Source organism: Medicago sativa, chromosome 7 (assembly GCF_051527215.1).
Source record: "Medicago sativa cultivar Bolivia chromosome 7, Bolivia_mono, whole genome shotgun sequence".
NCBI lineage: Eukaryota > Viridiplantae > Streptophyta > Magnoliopsida > Fabales > Fabaceae > Medicago > Medicago sativa.
In genome coordinates, this window is record NC_140755.1 from 69,606,182 (window position 1) to 69,622,326 (window position 16,145).

At 32.5% G+C, this 16,145-nt stretch overlaps 1 protein-coding gene and 1 pseudogene across 2 annotated transcripts; both read right to left on the minus strand.

Moving 5' to 3' along the window:
• Nucleotides 1-6,535: 6,535 nt before the first annotated feature.
• Nucleotides 6,536-8,484, minus strand: EM1 (Stress induced protein). The gene is made up of 2 exons (XM_085724891.1): nucleotides 7,035-8,484; nucleotides 6,536-6,928 (listed from the first exon to the last, which is right to left on the minus strand). Exons 1-2 carry the CDS (start codon nucleotides 7,150-7,152, stop codon nucleotides 6,708-6,710), a joined length of 339 nt encoding a protein of 112 aa, XP_085581017.1. The 5' UTR covers nucleotides 7,153-8,484; the 3' UTR covers nucleotides 6,536-6,707.
• A 1,724-nt stretch (nucleotides 8,485-10,208) lies between these two features.
• Nucleotides 10,209-11,777, minus strand: LOC146908074 (pentatricopeptide repeat-containing protein At1g10270 pseudogene; annotated as a pseudogene). The gene has a single exon (XR_015018246.1). The product of XR_015018246.1 is annotated as a pentatricopeptide repeat-containing protein At1g10270 pseudogene (transcript).
• Nucleotides 11,778-16,145: the final 4,368 nt, after the last annotated feature.

Below are 16,145 nucleotides of genomic sequence, written 5' to 3' on the forward strand. Positions count from 1 at the left end.
CAATGAATATGATAGGTACATTGATAAATGCATGTTTTATTCAAATTACCAAGATAAAAACATAATATGAAATTATTATAGACCAACAAAATCATTGGCGTTGTTCAACATCTCATGCAAGAATTCAACTGTGTCATCAATGAAACCAACATTTTATTGCATTGATGACGCCGTTAAACTATTGCATGAGATGTATACAAAGCCAATAAAATGCCAACCTGTAATAATATGATATATTGTTTTCTACCAATCAATAATCATTATCTTATTATCTAAATATTATTTAAAAAAATTCTTAAAAGATTGAATGACAAATGTTAATAGCTAGTTTATTGGATTAATATTTTCTTTTTCGTTTGAGTTTGAAGTCAGAACCTCAAACTCATTTTCCTTTAACTCAGACAAGTTGATCTACCAATTTTCCAATCTTTATTTGTTATATCACCATCTCAACCTAAGGAATAGCATTACAAACATGATTATGTCTTTTTTCAGTTTCTTCAACAATGTTTGGAACTCAAAACGACCAATAACCTTGGTGTACCTCTATGTATGGTACATGTAAGACTGGCGGAGAACAACATGGAAGAAGTTATTGGTGAGATGAGAGGGAGAAAGACAAAGGGAGTGCAATATGGAATCCAAATTGCTTAGTTTCTACAATTCACAACGAATTTGAGGATTTTGGCTAGAGAGAAAACTACATACAGAAAAATGTAAATGGTTGTGAGAGGTAAAGCGAAGCAAGGAGTGTTTAAATAGAAACTGAATTATTTATTTTTTATTTATTTTTTGGAAGGAAAATAGAAACGCATTTGGTAAAACTTGGGATTTGCTTTTTCCATGATAGGATAAATGCTTTTTTACACCAAACTAGCGAAAAGGCTAGCACTTACGTGCCCGTCTTTCCGCTCTTTTTATTGCGTTAACGTTTGAAGTTTGAAAACTATGAACTGTGTCTTTTCTTATGAAAATTTGATTTTGATTAAAACTGAAAATATAAATGTTTGTTGCTTTCAAGTTATAACATGATTATCTATTTCAGTGACACCAACAATATAACAAAAAAAATAATCAAAATTCTTTTTTTTTAATGACACCAACGACAATTTTTATTATAGAAAAAATTGTTTAAGGGTATAATTGGGATAATAAAAAATTAAGTATAAATATATTAATCTAGTTTGTTACACTTTTAAATGATAAAGAAAAAACATATATATATATATATATATATATATATATATATATATATATATATATATATTCATATCATGTTTGTTACATTTTTTTAATATTTAAATTTGTTCTTATTTATTTGTTACATGTGTTATTTGTATTGAAAATTGAGGATATTTTTTGAAAGCGAAAAAGTCAACCCAAAAAAATTGAAAAATATTATTTTCTTTATATATAAATAGTAGAGATAAATACTACTTTTAATATAAAAAATTGAAAAATATTATTTTCTTTATATATAAATAGTAGAGATAAATACTACTTTTAATATGAAGTGATTGAGTTTAACATTGGCGAGTTCCACTTACGATTGCCGTGAATCATTTGCGACAATTCAAGTTTGATTTTTTATGACAACAATTATTATTGGGCTAAAAAGAATTTGATCTTTCAACCTTTTTTTTTCTTATTTGATCCTTTTTTTTTTGTCTTCCGAGTTCGATTTTTTAACCATTTTTCGAGAGATTTTTTAACCATATTTTCTTAGGAAAGATTTTTTAACCATATTGTGAACAAAATTTGATATATATCGTCGAATTTGAAAATTAGCTGAAGAATTAGCTAATATATAGCTCTCAATTGCATCAATACCAAACAATATAGGTTTTCTCTCTCTACCTTGTCCCTCTCCAATAAGTGTCTTAGTTTTCTCTCTTACATTTTTTTTCATTGAGGGGTGGTTTTAGGTCAATTTTTGACCTAAAATCACCCCATCTTCATCTTTTTCACTTTATTTCAATTTAAAAAGTGATTTTCACATAAATCTTGTTTTTCTATGTGATTTCGTCGTTTGAGTGCAGCAGTGTGTTGTTCGTCGTCTTGTGCAGTGTTATTGATTTATCGTCTTGCTGCAGTGTTCATTTGGTTACGTTGCAGATCTGGAGACATAGTTTTCTAGTCACTATCATTTGATCGTATTATTTATAGACATTTTGCCGATATATGTGACTTTGTTCGTAGATTCATAATTTACGTTCTTAGCGACTTTAAATAACGTACTCTATTCATTTAAATGAATGAATTTTGTAAAAAAAAACTCTCAATTGTGATTCTCTTTGTATGAATGAATGAATGAAAAAAGTTTATCATTTTTCTTATCACACTTTTGTATTTAATCCTTAAAGTGGTTTTTTTTACAGGATTTAAAGTGATATATTTTTTTTCCCTTGAAATTTACAATTGGCAATAAAGTATCATTTTTGGAGAAAAATCACCATTTTAATAGTCACCGTTTGGGCTTGACCCATTTTTCATTGTTTCAGTTGTATATGGATTAAATTGTGCTTATACGACACATTTAGCTAGAGTTTGTTAATTCTTTTCTACTACGTTAGTCAATCGTAATTCAGAACTCAGATTTTGAATTTCCCAATCATGAGTTCGATACAAGTTGTTAAGATAGTTAGAGTTTGTTAAGCGTTAATTATCAATGAGGAATTAGTTATGAGTTAGTTAGTTCGTGTCATTGAGTTCTATAAATAGGACTAATGTCTACACAATTCACGATCTTTTATCAATCTATAAGCTAAATATGACTATGCTCTCTACCTCTCTTATGAGTATGTCTTATGATTGTTAAGACTTAAAAGAAAAATTGCAATAAATATACTCCATGATATACTAAGTGTACTAGAGAACTCATCTTATGGTGCAATATATTATTTCATGATTATGATAAAATGAGTATCAAAAGTGCATTAAGTCCTTTTCTTCTCTCTCTTTAATCCTCTCCATTTTCATAGGTTCAGTCCCATTTCCTATGAATTTATGCTCGCAAATAATAGTCCAAAATTCCAATCCTCCAACCAATAGAGGTTGCTTGAGCTTATCCTAAAATCTGGATTTTGCGTTGATTTTTTAGGAATGACAGAGAGGACAGATATTCAAAAGAAAAAGAAAGCAGTTCACTTTTTGGTGGATTGTAAATTTGGTTAAGACTTTAGTCATATTAGGAAATGAAAAAAATATTGATGATTGTAAACAAGGGCGCAGACCCCTTTTGTTTGTTTGCTATTCATTTCTGAAATTTATAATGTGACATGTGAGAGCTTAGATTTAGAAAGAGATTGTTGAGAAGAAATAGCTTGAGAGGTAACCAAAAAAGAAATAAATAGAAAGAAAAGGTCTTTGTGTGAGAGTTTTTACTCAAATGAGGGATATGAAACGGATGAGTGGGATGGATATATGTAAGGAAATTGTTTCTTAAACACCCGATGCAATAATTACAAATTATTTTTGTATAAAAACCGTTTAAGCAATATAAAAAATCTATTTTTGTATATTTCATATAAATACCCTAGAATTCCTTTAAAAAAATATATAAATACCCTAGAATAAACCTTCTATCTATATATTTTCGGAAAAGTTATTCTTAAGAATAAATCTATTAAACTTGAAACAAACACCATTTTAAAGATGTATACACCTTGAGAGTGATAGAGATAAAAGAGTGTAATAGTGTATATGTGATAAATTAGCGATATGATAAGAAAAATAGATTGGGCTTCGGCCCTCTCTTGTACCAAAAAAAAAAATAGATAGAGAAAATGAGATATTGAATGAGTGTAAAAAAAACAAAAGGTGTATAAATATCATTGTTGTATATATAAAATGAGTAATGATATTTTTACAATCATTTTGTGGCAATTTTTAGGACAATCTTTTTTTTCTCTTTTGTTATTATTCAATAACAATAGAGAGATTATGAGCATGTGAGAGAGTAAGAACACAATGAAAATATGAGAAAGGAGTTGTCCAAAAATTGTCAAAGTACTTGTACAAATATTATTTCTCATATAAAATGGAGATTGTTGGTAGCGAGAGCGAATAGGAATTTTTTTTTCTTCAAAGTAAATAATATCTATAAAATATCAATATAATCGAACAGTTTTCTTTCAAGTTAACATACTCCCTTCATCCCAAATCCCAAATTAAAAACAAAATAGTTATGATATTTATATAACTACTCCCTCCGTCGCAAATTATGTGTCATCTTTAGTACTTTTTTTTTGTCTTAAATTATTTGTCTCTTTTATAATATTAATAGAACATTTATAATTTTTTTCCATTACATAATGTTATTTATTACATTTCAATCATCTAACTATTTCACTGACTATTAATTTATTAAGGTATTATAATAAATGAAATATATTTTACCATTAAAATAAACACTACTAATAATTTCCTCAATAGTTGTGTAAAACTAAAAAAACACTTAATTTGAGACGGATGAAGTATTTAAAATAATTTTAAAAAATATTTTTTCTTATTTAAAATAATTTTAAAAAATATTTTTTCTTTCTTATTTTGGATAAAAATAGTAAATAGAGATAATAAAAGAGTAAAAACACAATGAAAGTATAAAAGAGATAGTTTTTCCGAAATGGTTATACAAATATCATTTCTTAAACAAAAAACAATCATTTTTTTGTCTCAAATTATAAAATAAAAAATAAAAAACAACTTTATCCTATTTAATCAAATTTTTTTCCAAAAATAAAATAGGATTAATGTGTACACAATTCGCAAATCTTATATCAATTGATATGCTTACTAACGAGCTTTTGTAACTATGCTCTCTACCTAGTATTATTCTTAAGACTTGGGACCAAAATCGCAATATATGTGTCTATCGAGGAATAAAAAAGTTCAATTTAAAAACATAGAGACGATTTTCTTATCTTTTTTTATCCTCTTCCTATTTTTAGATTTTGTTTGAGAGTTTGAATGGAAGGAGGAAGGGAGGTTTTATGGGCGGGAAATATAAGGAAAAAATGAAGAAATTATTCAATTTTTTTAAAAAAAGATTTTTTAGAGAATGATAAATTAATGTTTATGATTTAAACAAATTTATTTTAAAGAATATTATAAGAACATTGATTAAATGTAAAAAAATCAAATAAACCCTACAACTCCTCCCCTTCTATCCCCTCCAAATTCGTGTTTAGTCCCCCTTTCCTTTGATTATATGTTCTCGTCCAAAATCCCAATCCTTCCACCAATAGAGGTTGCTTGAGCTTTGTGACCATAAGGTTGTCCCAAAATCTGGATTTTGTGTTGATTTTTTAGGAATCAAGTATAAGGCAGAGAGGACAGATATTCAAAAAGAAAGAAAGCAGTTCACTTTTTGGTAGATTGTAAACTTGGTTAAGACTTTAGTCATATTAGAAAATGAAAAAAGTATTGATGATTGTAAACAAGGGCGCAGACCTCCATTTGTTTGTTTGCTATTCCTTTTTAAAATTATAATGTGAAATGAAATATGAGAAATGCATATAATAACAGAGCTAATAATACCAAAACAATATTCCACATTGTTGAGCAAGAATAGTCTGACCAATTGGTGTGTTTATCATGTACTAAAAGTGTACTTTCTCTTGTTTTGTATATAAGTTTCTCGAGCTTTGCTATTTGTCCCGAGGGAACCCATCGTGAATCCATCCCGAATATGTTTCAACCGTTTGATCTTCCCTTCACACAATTCATGGGTGGGTGGATTTAAATGAAAGGATTTGTTATAGTACATATATGCAGTGTCGTGATACAATCGGGACAAAAATTTCGCGATATGTAGCATTTTGCAAGTTTCTCTGGTGTGTGAGAACGACCTTGCTCCCTTTGTGGGAGGTAGAAAACAAAAGTAGGGTGTCAGACTATTCATTATTATTAAATAAATATTATATTTTATAATAGCAGTTATGGCGGTTATTGTGTAAGTTATTATGTAACAAGTAGTTATTAAGATAGTTATGTATTGCGTGTGAATAAAAGGGTAACCACATGCTGTTGTGGATTATTCTGAAAGGTAGAAACTAGAAAGTGGTTATTTGGAAGGGAGAGACCAAGCTCTCGAATTCTTGGAGGGGAGAGAACCAAGACTCTCGAATTTCTTGGAAATCTATTATAATATTACTATTAATTTATATTTTTTGATATCAGTTTCTATCATAGGGCAAGAAATAAATAGGATTAGTTGGCTCCCAGTGTACTGTAGTCTTTCTGTGTATGGAAGCCATAGCCTATAAAAAAAACCGTAACACCTTGGCTCTCTTTCATGGTTTAATAAATACAATTCCCTTTTATGTGATCTTTATTGTTTCCTTGGCCTCATCCATTTCACCACTTGTTCTTGCATTCATTATATTTAAAGGTAGCATTCGTATCAATCACATTTATACTAAACACAAGTCAAAACACACAAGGCCACAACACAGTTTGATGGAGTGACATATTGTATCTAGTATTTAAAGTCTCATACACTTCAATAAAAAAAATGTTTAGAAAAACTCAAATGTTCAAAGATACTAAAACATCCATTACATAAGCCAAAAGACAAGCCATTGGCATTTTAGCACTTCATACAACATAATAAACACCACTACTTATTTGTACTAACAAACAACAGTAACAAAACACACATTTTTAAAACAAGTAAAACAGAACACAACAACTCAGAACATGTTCTTTTAGTCATTCCTAAACTTGGATTCATCAATGTCTATGCCTTCCTCAGCAGCACGTTGTTCACCAGACTTGTCCATAGTGCTGAGTCCTCCTTTACGGCCCATTTCTTTATACCCTTCTCTCCCCATCTGCTCCTTCCTTGTCTGCCCTCCTTTTGTTCCCATCTCTTGATACCCTTCTGGCCCTAACTGCTGCTTCCTTGTCTGCCCTCCACGACTCCTTCCTACGCATACATTCAAATCATAGTAATATGTAAAATTATTCATCAAATTAAACAACGAAAATTGCTTCATAACAAAGAAAAAAGTGAACATATTAATTATGCATGCCTTCAGCAAGGTGTTGTTGAGCTTCAAGACTCTTTCCACCAGTGCCACCAGGAATAACAGTTTCACCAAGTCTTGCCCTCTCCTCAAGCTCTTCACGGTTTTGTTGTTGAGACGCCATGATACTTACACACTTGTAATACTAATAGTCTTAACACGATTGTTCACAAGATAGATAGAGAAAAAGAAAGTTTCATATATGGTTTTATTTATAGAATGCAAAACGTGCGTGGAAAGTAGTAAACTAATGCATGGCAATAAACACAATAAGTTTAAGTAGGAAAATCTAGATGGAACTAGTTTATGAAAAATTATTAAGTGCTAAAAGCCATGATGGACACGTGCAACAATTGTGGCTTAAGGACAAAGATGACACGGTACAAATGTGCCACTGTGAAAATGGCATGTCATGACACATAGGATTTTGGCACAGGGTGAACTCTGGAAAAGTAGCAATCGGTTGCGGTGGTAGCTACATCTCTTTTTTGAGTTTGGAGGCAGAAAAATGAGTGCTTTGAAGAGAGGGAAGAAAAAATTTAGAGAAAAAAAAAATGACAAATTTTTTTCTTATACTTTGTGACAACAACCTGTCATCACATGAACTATGAATATAATATCGTTTGTACTATAAGTAAAAGACATTCTATGAAGGAAATATGAAAACTGAATGATTTATTTCATAAGAATAAGTTGATATCAATGTTTATAACGAATAACATTGATACTTATAACATAAATGACTAAAATACTTTTTTTTAATCAAAATTTGGTGGTTTAGGAGTGTTCTTTTTTACATAGGAAATAGATGATTTACGGAAGAAATTGAATCATCATCAGATAGAAAACAGTGGAACAGTGTGTTGTTGTGGCATGTGAGAAATATTGTTGGCATTTGTCAAATGAGTTTTAAGAAATGCAAGTAATACAAACATTCATTACAAACATTTAGTCTCCATAATTCTCAAGGAAAAAACATCTTATTTCTAAAACTCTGCAGAATATGAGAAGAATAGAGTTTCAAACTTTGCAAACTCCTTTCATAAGACAGAAGTTTATTATTCAACAGTCGAACAGAACAAGGCAAAAAAATGAATGGAATTTTGTCCATCTTCTGAATTTAGAAAATTGAAAAATAAGTTACAAGTATATTAGATGAGAAAATGAAAACAACTAAACTGGCATAAACAAGCTAATACTTAGGAAGCAGCATACAGAAACTTAAAACAAGCATAAGCAAGGCAAAAGAAAAAGACAAACATGTAAAAAGTAGATGAACAATGTAAATAACTAATTAACACCAATAAAGCATTATTCACTTCAAAACAGGGTGTGTGAAGATTATTATCCTCACAAGTTAAGCCAAAAAGTGGAGATGACCCAGAATATATGTACTAAAAACTGCAACGAAGTTGAATGAAGCCGATATTAGCTTTGAGAAAGTATAAGGTAAAAGCTATTTGGAAATAAAGTTTAACAAAACCCCAATTCTCATCTGGTTTTTGTGCCTAGGTTGTTTACCATTATCCAAATGTTTGCCTCGTCTGGAAATCCCACATTTGCAAGTAAACCAAGTAACTGAATGTGTTCTTAGGAACCTCATTGCATTTGGAAGTAGACCAAGTTACGGATTGTGTACCTTTCATGTACAACTATGTTTCTCTAATTGACTCTTTGATTCATACACGTGAATATGGAGAATTGTTGGTTGACGCAGACCCTTTGACCATGGTTTTGTGTGTTTAATTCCTAATCCATAAAACTTCAGTGTTCGAATGTTAAACAAATATGAACACTGTAGGAGCAAATGGTAAAATATGAGTAATCAGATAACGCATCAGCAACCAACTTCACCGAGGAACGTTACCTGTTCCATCTATCATATTTACCATTATAAAAAACAGCTCCTAGAGTTGCATTTGTTGCGAGCACTCGAATCCTCAAAGTCAAGGGACTACTAGCTTCATGGGGCTTTAACTTAGTTTCCTTTACCTCTTTGGCAACACACTCAGCCATAAGAAGAAAAGGGACAGAACATCCCTTCGATACTTGTTCATATCAAGAATGTGACACATTACAATGTGTGACTATGTAACGAGCCCCAGAATTCTTAAGAAAAACCCTCTTATTTGTAAGACTCTACACAATAAGAAAAGAATCATGTTTCGAACTTTGCAAACTCCTTTTGTAGGAGAGAATCTCCTTATTCAACAGTGGAACAGAACAAAGAGAAAAAGGAATGGATTTTAGTCCATCTAGTGAACTCAACTTTACAAGTTTACTTAGTAAGTTGAAAAATAAGAAAGGGTACAGTCATGATTATTAAGAAGCTGGGAAGCTGCACTGCTACTGCAGCTTCTGAAACTATGAAGAGGAATGAATAAAAAATCCAAAAAGAATGAGGAGTGGAGTCACCTATTTGCTGATTAATTAACAATGATAAAAAATCAACAGCACCATCAGAATAGAAATCAGAAACTAAGATATGACCATAATAAAGCACATTGCAGATGAGTAAATAAGCAAGTAAACTGGCATGAACAAGTGAATATAAAAGACACAAAACATGCAGAACTTTAAAACAAGCATAAACAAGGCCAAAGAAAAAGACACAAAGCATGTGAAGAGTAAATAAGCAAGTAAAAGCACTGTTGACTTCAAAACCTGCTATCACTCTTGTCTTCACATGAAACACATAAAGGATGGTAAATAACATGGGGATCGTCTCTCTATTGTTTCAACCTCACCCGTCCCTTTCACCTTAATAAGCGCGCACACACACACACACACACACACACACACACACACATCCATTGTATAAACTAAGTATTATATCCTATAGCTAGCAAGAAAAATAAATCCATAGAATCCCACCCAGAGAAATTTAAAGGCTTCAAAAGATAATTTACAAAATAACCAAACTTGATACAGTGTTGATTCTAACAACATAGTGGTATATGAAAGATACATGTTCAGTAGCTGAATGTGTTCTTAGGAACCTCGATGCATTTGAAAGTAAACCAAGTAACTGAATGTGTACCTTTCATATGCAACTATGTTCTCTAATTAACTCTTTGATTCATAGTCATGAAGTTGGGAAATTACTTGTGATGACACAGAAACCATTGACCATTTTTAGCAGGAAGAAGCAACAATAACAACCATAGATCACAACAAAAATCAGTAACAAGCAATTATCACAACAATTTTGTTTGGATATGAAAGGTCATAGTAGCTACATTTGGACAGAACAGACTATAGGATTCACTTAAAAAATTAAAGACCCTCAAAACTATTGCTCTACAAAGAAAAATGTTCTACTGTTAAATGTTAGGATGTAGTGCTTTACGTTTGGGATTGGATTCAGAATCCCTTTGATTCATCATTCTTCCTCTTCTTTTTTCAAAGTTCGACCCGAGTTGGACCATTCTTAATCAATTAATCAAAACAACCCTCCTTGAGACCAGCCTCCAACATTTTTTTATGAGTCATGAAAGCATCATCTATCCTACCCATTTTCACATATGCATCAACCAAAATTGCATGTGTGTGCGCATTTGGGGTCATAGACATGGAGTACATCTCTTGAAATAGATTATCAGCTTCAGACAACATATCATTATGACAGAAAATGGAGATGAGCTTACAGTTGCCATCAATATCCAAGAAAAAAGGCTTAGAATCAGGCTTGGTTCCAACTTTCTTCAAAGTTGCAAGGGCTTCATCAATCTTACCAAGCTTCAAGCATTCATCGACCATCACAATAAAAGTGTCAGAATTGACACCATGAAAAGTGGGAGGCGTGTGATTGTCTAACATGTCATGAAACAAGTCCCAAGCCTCGGTTTTCTTTCCATACTTAAGCAAAACCTCCAAGAGAAGATGGCCAGTTTCAGGTCTCATCCTAAATTTGCTGTTCAATAAAGACTTATAACACTCCATAGCCTCCTTATCTCTTCCTTGCTCAAGAAACCAATTCATGCAAGTGACACCCACAACACCATGGTAATAATATGGACACCTTCTCTTAAGGTCATCAATAAGCTCATTAGCCTTATCCAAATTTCCCAGTTTAGAACAAGCCAATATCAGATTATTATACACTGAGGAATCGGCATGACCCGAGTATAATAACATCTCAAGCAAGATGTCACGGGCATCCTCAACACGACCAGCATTGATCAAACATTTGGTGATAATCATATAGGTAACGGGTGAGGGTTTGATAGGTACATCGGCCCTCATTTTCCGATAAACATCGAGAGCCGCATCAATGCGGCCCTCATCACAATAGGTACTGATAACAAAGTTATAAGAGACAATGTTAGGAGAAATCTTAAGCAGGTTAAAGAAAAACTCGTACAAATCAAGAGCTTCATTGTATCTTTTTGCACGGTGCATTGCAGCAATGATGGCATTGCAGGTGAACACCGTCGGACGAGTTGTTGTTAAGAACGCCGATTGGCGGGCCATGGCGGAGGCAGCGTCGAGGTTGCCGGAGCGAATCAACGATGTGACGCGTGTGTGGAGTTCTTCAGGAGGAGGTTGGTGATCCGCCGTTGCTGCTTGTTGAGCGGAGGAAAATGAGAAGGAACGGAGAGTGACGGCGGAGGAACGGCGGAGGAGGAGGTGGCGGAGGAGGAGTGACATTGTTGAGTTGAAACCCTAAGATTCTGATTTTGGTGTATGAAAATGAAATGAAAATGAAATGAATTCAACATCTTTCTTCTTATATATACTACCAGCACAATTGTCTTAACACAGTACTTTCTTAATTAAACCTGCTTAGTTTGAGAAGATGAAATATATTTATTTGCATTATGACTTGTTTTGACCAATAGTAATTATGACTTGCAAATGATTATTCATATTTAATCCTTCTATGGATAGATTACTCCTTCGGTTTACGATAGATGCTTTATTTAAGTTTTATACGATTATTAAAGAAACGATTAAAACTGTTTATTTTAATGATAAAAATGTGTATCATTTATTAAAACAATCTTATTAATTATCAATGGAATAGTTATAGATGATAAATGTATGTTATTGGAAAAAAAAATGTTATATTGATATTGTAAAATGGACAAATAATTTGAAACAATAAAACTTATAAAAAAGATACATATTGTGAGAAGGAAGGAGTGAAATCTATTGCATAAGTAAACCTTTTTTTTTAAGGAGATAAATACATTTATATTGATTACTCTCAATTATAGTTACTTTTTTTGACAAGACAATTCTAGTTACTTATTTACTTTTAATATTCTCTCATGATAAATAAGTGCACAAATAAAATTTAATATTTAAAGCATTTTTTTTTATAAGGCAAATTTTATTCACGTCGAGATTATGCAAGATGCACAAAACCCGCATAAAGGGAGAAAAATACAAAATGATGCCGCATATATACAGAACACCACCACACCTAAAGAACAACAAAACCCCCAATAAAGGCCTTGAACAACGAGGCTAGAATATACTCGCCAAACCAAGCATACCACAGCCTCGACTCCGAAAAAACCCAAAAGAATAACAGCTGCACAGCCATGACAACAGCCGCTGCACAGCTAGCAACCCAACAACAGCAAGCGCGGCCTTCCTAAAAAGGACCCCCAGGAGCTACCAAAAAACAGCACCAACCTACCGCCTACCTTCCCTATTGAGACATGAAATTGGATCCCAACTCCACTAATAAAATTTAATGAACACGCCAGCAATGAGACACTTGATTGTACCCACAATCAAAGAAAACGTTTACAATGCTTAAAATTTAATAAACACGTCATAAACCGTCCAAACTGTTATGAAACATGGCATCCATTGATGAAGGAGAGAAAAGCTTGTGAATTCTTTCTATTGATGGAAAATGAAATGTTACAATATGAGAGAGTTGACCCACTTATGGGGAGGTTACACCTATATATACTAGTGGGACTAATACTAGTGGTAACTAAACTATATATCTCTAATAGTCCCCCTCAAGTTGGAAGGTGTTCAAAACACTTCCAACTTGAAGTGAGAAAATACAAGGAAAGATGCCGGAAATACATCGGCTAAAAAAAATCATCAAACAAATGCTTATCCAACAAGAAGCAACCACAACTCAAGGTTGAACCAATTGAAGGAAGAAGCAACCAAGCAACGCTTAACCACCATCCGGTAGAAGCCAATATCAACAAAGCCAATTGAGGCACAACGCTTAACCATCAAGAGTTCTCAAGAACTCAAGATAGAAGCACAAGACAAGAACAAGGATATCCAAAATCAATGATGATATCCAAAAAGAAGTGCAAGGAAGAGCCATAGTCTACAATGGAAGGAGGTCATATACAAGACCAAGGTTCCAAAGATAAAAGTGGTGCTCTTCCAATGCCGAGCCGAGACAAGAAAAACCAAATGCAAGTAAGAGCCACAGTCAACAATGGAAGGAGGTCAAATGTTGAACAAACTTCACACCAAAAGGACCATGAAGCAACAAAACCAAGCTTCCAAAGATAAAAGTGATGCCCTCCTATGCCAAGCCGAGACAAAAAAAACCAATGGCAAACCAATAGAGATGCATAGCCATGTGATGTGTCTTCAAACCATAGAAAACAAATCCATGTTGATGCATTCAAACCATAGGCCAAAACCAATGCTTCCAATAATGAAGCTAAACCAAATCCAAAAAATAGTCTTCAATTGTCACAATAGCCAGAAACAAATAATAGGCCAAATCACAAAGCTGCAGAAAGCAACCACTCCAAACAACGATCCAGGACAAAGAAACCATGGAAAAGTAATCAATCCAAGAATCTTCCAACAATCCAAAACTGAGCCAGAATCATAAACCTCACCACCAAGGACATGAAAATGCCATGTAGAACGCATAAAAGAAGGGAGCCAAGTGTTAAAGACAATCTGCCAAAACTGATGAAGAAAGCCACATAGACTTAAGGCGTATAAGGGAGATGCAGATGCAATACCATTCAATCTTACACCATACACTTCGATAAAATCTCTTGAAAAAGTGCCTTAGGTCCACAATGATAGATGGCTAAAAACTGAATGTAACTTGCCAACAAGATATGTTGAAATTGCAATAAGCCATAATTACAATTCTACATAAGGCCATGTATTCAGCATCTAAGTTCACCATAAGCAATAACCAACATAGATCAAAGTTCCAAAGGTGTGTATAAGAAAGTATGATTCCCATGCTATACACCAACCAAGTTTCACAAATGTATCTCCAAACCAATAATTGGCAATCCACAAGTATAAGAAGATACCTCTCGTAAGTCAGCATATACACAACCAAAGGGAGGATCAATGTACCAAATTGAGAAACCAATGCACTAAAGGAAGCTGACAAAGTTGATTTGTACAAGAAGTTTCATCATATACCAGCTGAACAAATAACTTCTGAGCAAAAACCAATAAGTCTTCCATTGAGGACTTTCATCATATACTAGTGGGACTAATACTAGTGGTAACTAAACTATATATCTCTAATACAAACCATGATTGTCACGCCATATTCCATATTATAGACTGGTTTAAATTATATAATATGAATTCATTCTTGGAATATTTTTTATTACATAATCTGAATGAATTTTTTATTACATAATCTGAATGAGTCTCAAATTGTCTAAAATGTTGAAGTTTTGAGGGTGTGGCAAGGATCATAACACAAGAAATTCAATTTCAGCGACATACATTAAAATTTAAAAGTAACAAATTCAACAATATAACAAATTCAACAACGTAAAATAACATAATAAAAAAAAGCAAAATATCATGGATCGATCAAACTTAAATCTTTGTATGATTTATTCATGCAAGCCTTGATTTCTTTGTAGATCGCAGTCATTACTAGCTAAATTTTGTAACTAAAAAAACAGCTGCAAATGTCACAAATGGGTTAAATTTTGTTGTGGAAAAAAAAGCCAAAAATATCAAAAAATTTGGCAAAAAAATGTTTCCTTTTAAACGGTCAAAATTCAAATTTCTTATTCCCTCCATGATATTTATGGCCGTTTTTTACCCTCGTGGGTTAAAAAGTTGGCCACAATTAATTTGTTACTTGTGAGGGTTTTTTAGCCACAAATAACTGAGTTCAAGTTTAACATTTGCCAGACCTTTTTTAGCTAGTAATTTGTGATAGCTTTTGATGGCCGCAGATCTTTTTGAATTTGGCCACAAATAAGTGTTATTCTTGTAGTGGTAGCTGAAATTCATTTGCTTCTTTAAACAAATTCGAATCGATATTTTGATATGTCCAACTTAGCTCAAATCATTTTGACAATCACAAAGGATAAAAAAATAATAAAATAAAAAAAATAAAAATAAAAAACCTATTTAAAAAATGAAGTGGCTTTAGATGGGTTGATGATTCTGCCAAAGCAGGGTTCTATCAGGACCATAAATAGAATTAACAAAAGATTATAATCATCAACTACCATATTAAAAAATACAATGAAGAGTTTTTTGGATAGATGATAACTAGTTGCTCAACAGAGGATTTAACGATCACCGATGTATGTACACCCACTCTCAAACTATCTGAAGATAAGAGAACCTATGCTAGAGTGTACATATATGCCTAACCAATGCCACTTCTGAAAATCGATTTCATGACTCTCAAGTAAATTCAGTAACCTAGCAACAATTCTCAGTCACCTATTAAAAATTAAAAAATAAACTTTATTAGAGTTAATAAGCTCTACTCGCTACATACTATCTATAGCAAAATAATTGATTAGAGTTCATAAGTTGCCCTAGCTACAAATCCTTCATTTCAAAGTCAAATGTAAAATCAAGCAACTTTAAAATTGAAATTCCTAACCAGCTACTTATCCCATCTGTACAAACACAAAATCCCATCTGTACAACAAAACAAAAACGGAATGGATTTTAGTCCATCTAGTGAACGACTCTAAAGTTTTCTTATAAGAAAATTGAACAACAAGTTAGGTACACTCACATTCATTAAGAAGTCGGGAAGCTGCACTGCTACCGCAGCCTTCTGATGCTATGGAGAGGAATGAAAAAGAATCTAAAATGAATGAAGAGTTAAGTCACCTATGCACAGGTCAGTTTACAATGATAAAATATCATCATCATCACCAG

Coding starts and splice junctions, on each gene's coding strand:
- EM1 (XM_085724891.1), bottom strand. CDS start 7,152: ATGGCGTCTCAACAACAAAACCGTGAAGAGCTTGAGGAGAGGGCAAGA. Junction 6,929..7,034: donor TCAACAACACCTTGCTGAAG/GCATGCATAATT, acceptor ATGTATGCGTAG/GAAGGAGTCGTGGAGGGCAG.